Here is a 1,585-nt window from a genome sequence, read left to right on the forward strand (position 1 = left end):
CCTGTTTTATTTAATTTTAATAAATGAAATGTCAATTTCTTTTTATTTCTAACAGCTTCTTATATGTGATATGAAAGAATATATTATTGATTCATCATTGAGAGGATCTTCTAACAAAATCAACAGATAAAACATATTTCAAACTATTGAGGAAATTTTGCGATAAAAGGGAAAATTAATTTGCCAATATTATTATTCATGCTTTGTCCTAATAGAAAATAATTAGATTATTTCTAATGAATTATATTCTATTACAGATACAATATATACAATGAATGTGTACAATTGCACCTCAGTGACTTACTTTGTCCTGGATGGTTTAGGTGTAGAACAAAATCTCAGGGTGATTCTCTTCTTAGGTATATTTTGTATATACACAATAACCTTATTAGCTAATCTGTCCATAATGATTATTCCTGTTTTTGATGCCTCTCTCCATACACCCATGTATTTCTTCTTGTACAACTTGGCTGTCCTTGATATCTTTTATTCATCTGTGGTTGTTCCTAAGATGCTCACAGATCTTGTGTCTCAGAAGAAGACCATCTCATTTTATGGTTGTATGCTACAAGTCCATTTCTTCCATTTCTTTGGTAGTACGGAAATTATTTTATTTTCAATCATGTCCTATGATAGATACGTTGCGATTGCCCAACCATTGAGATACACAACCATCATGAGTACAAATGTCTGTTGTGGTTTAGCCGCGTGTTCTTGGGTTATTGGATTTTTCCATGCATTGACACACTTTATAATGACTGCAAGGCTTCCATATTGTGGGCCAAATATAGTGAGACATTTCTTCTGTGATGTCAAACCAATGCTGAATTTGGCATCTACCGATGTTTCTCTAAATTTTAAGCTTCTTGTTGCAGTCACCGGTACAATCTGCACCACGACCTTATCATTAACTATCCTTTTCTATGTCTTTATAAGCAAATTTCTTATTAAAATAAAGACCTCCCAAGGAAGACGACGGGCACTCTCTACATGTAGTGGTCACTTCACTGTAGTTACTCTCCAATATGGAACGGCCATTTTCACCTACATGCGCCCAACAACGGAATCGCTAGATCAAGACAGAGCAGCGGCCATTATGTTCTCTGTTATAACCCCGGCATTAAACCCAATCATATATACACTACGAAATAAAGACATGAGAAAAGCTCTGAAGAAGTTGCTCAGAATTTATCTATGAGCAAATATATGTAATATTATAAACAATTTGTCACATACATGTTCCTAATTAACCCCCTATAGATGTAGCCATTTTGCACCTTCCTGACACGGCCCTTTTGTTTTTTAATATGACATCTGTCACTATAAGTGGTTGTAACTTTGGAACACTTTCCCATATACAGATGAAATTGAGATTGTTTTCTTGAGATACATTGCACTTCATACTAGTTGGAAAATGTGCTTACTTTTCTGGGGGTGTTTTCCTTTTTTAATAAAAAAAACCCCGGATATTTGGCAAAACCCTTGAAGAATTTTCGATTTTCGATCGTCAAAATGTTTTACTCTTCCGAGTCATAACACCAAAATAACTTGATAACGAACATTTACTGAATGTCTGCTTTGTGTT

At 34.3% G+C, this 1,585-nt stretch overlaps 1 protein-coding gene across 1 annotated transcript; it reads left to right on the forward strand.

The window, feature by feature from the left end:
* The first annotated feature begins 271 nt into the window (after positions 1–271).
* On the forward strand, positions 272–1,198 carry LOC140068711 (olfactory receptor 12D1-like). The gene has a single exon (XM_072114106.1). The coding sequence runs from the start codon at positions 272–274 to the stop codon at positions 1,196–1,198; it is 927 nt and encodes a 308-aa protein (XP_071970207.1).
* Positions 1,199–1,585: the final 387 nt, after the last annotated feature.

This window comes from Engystomops pustulosus, chromosome 7, assembly GCF_040894005.1.
Source record: "Engystomops pustulosus chromosome 7, aEngPut4.maternal, whole genome shotgun sequence".
NCBI classification, from domain to species: domain Eukaryota; kingdom Metazoa; phylum Chordata; class Amphibia; order Anura; family Leptodactylidae; genus Engystomops; species Engystomops pustulosus.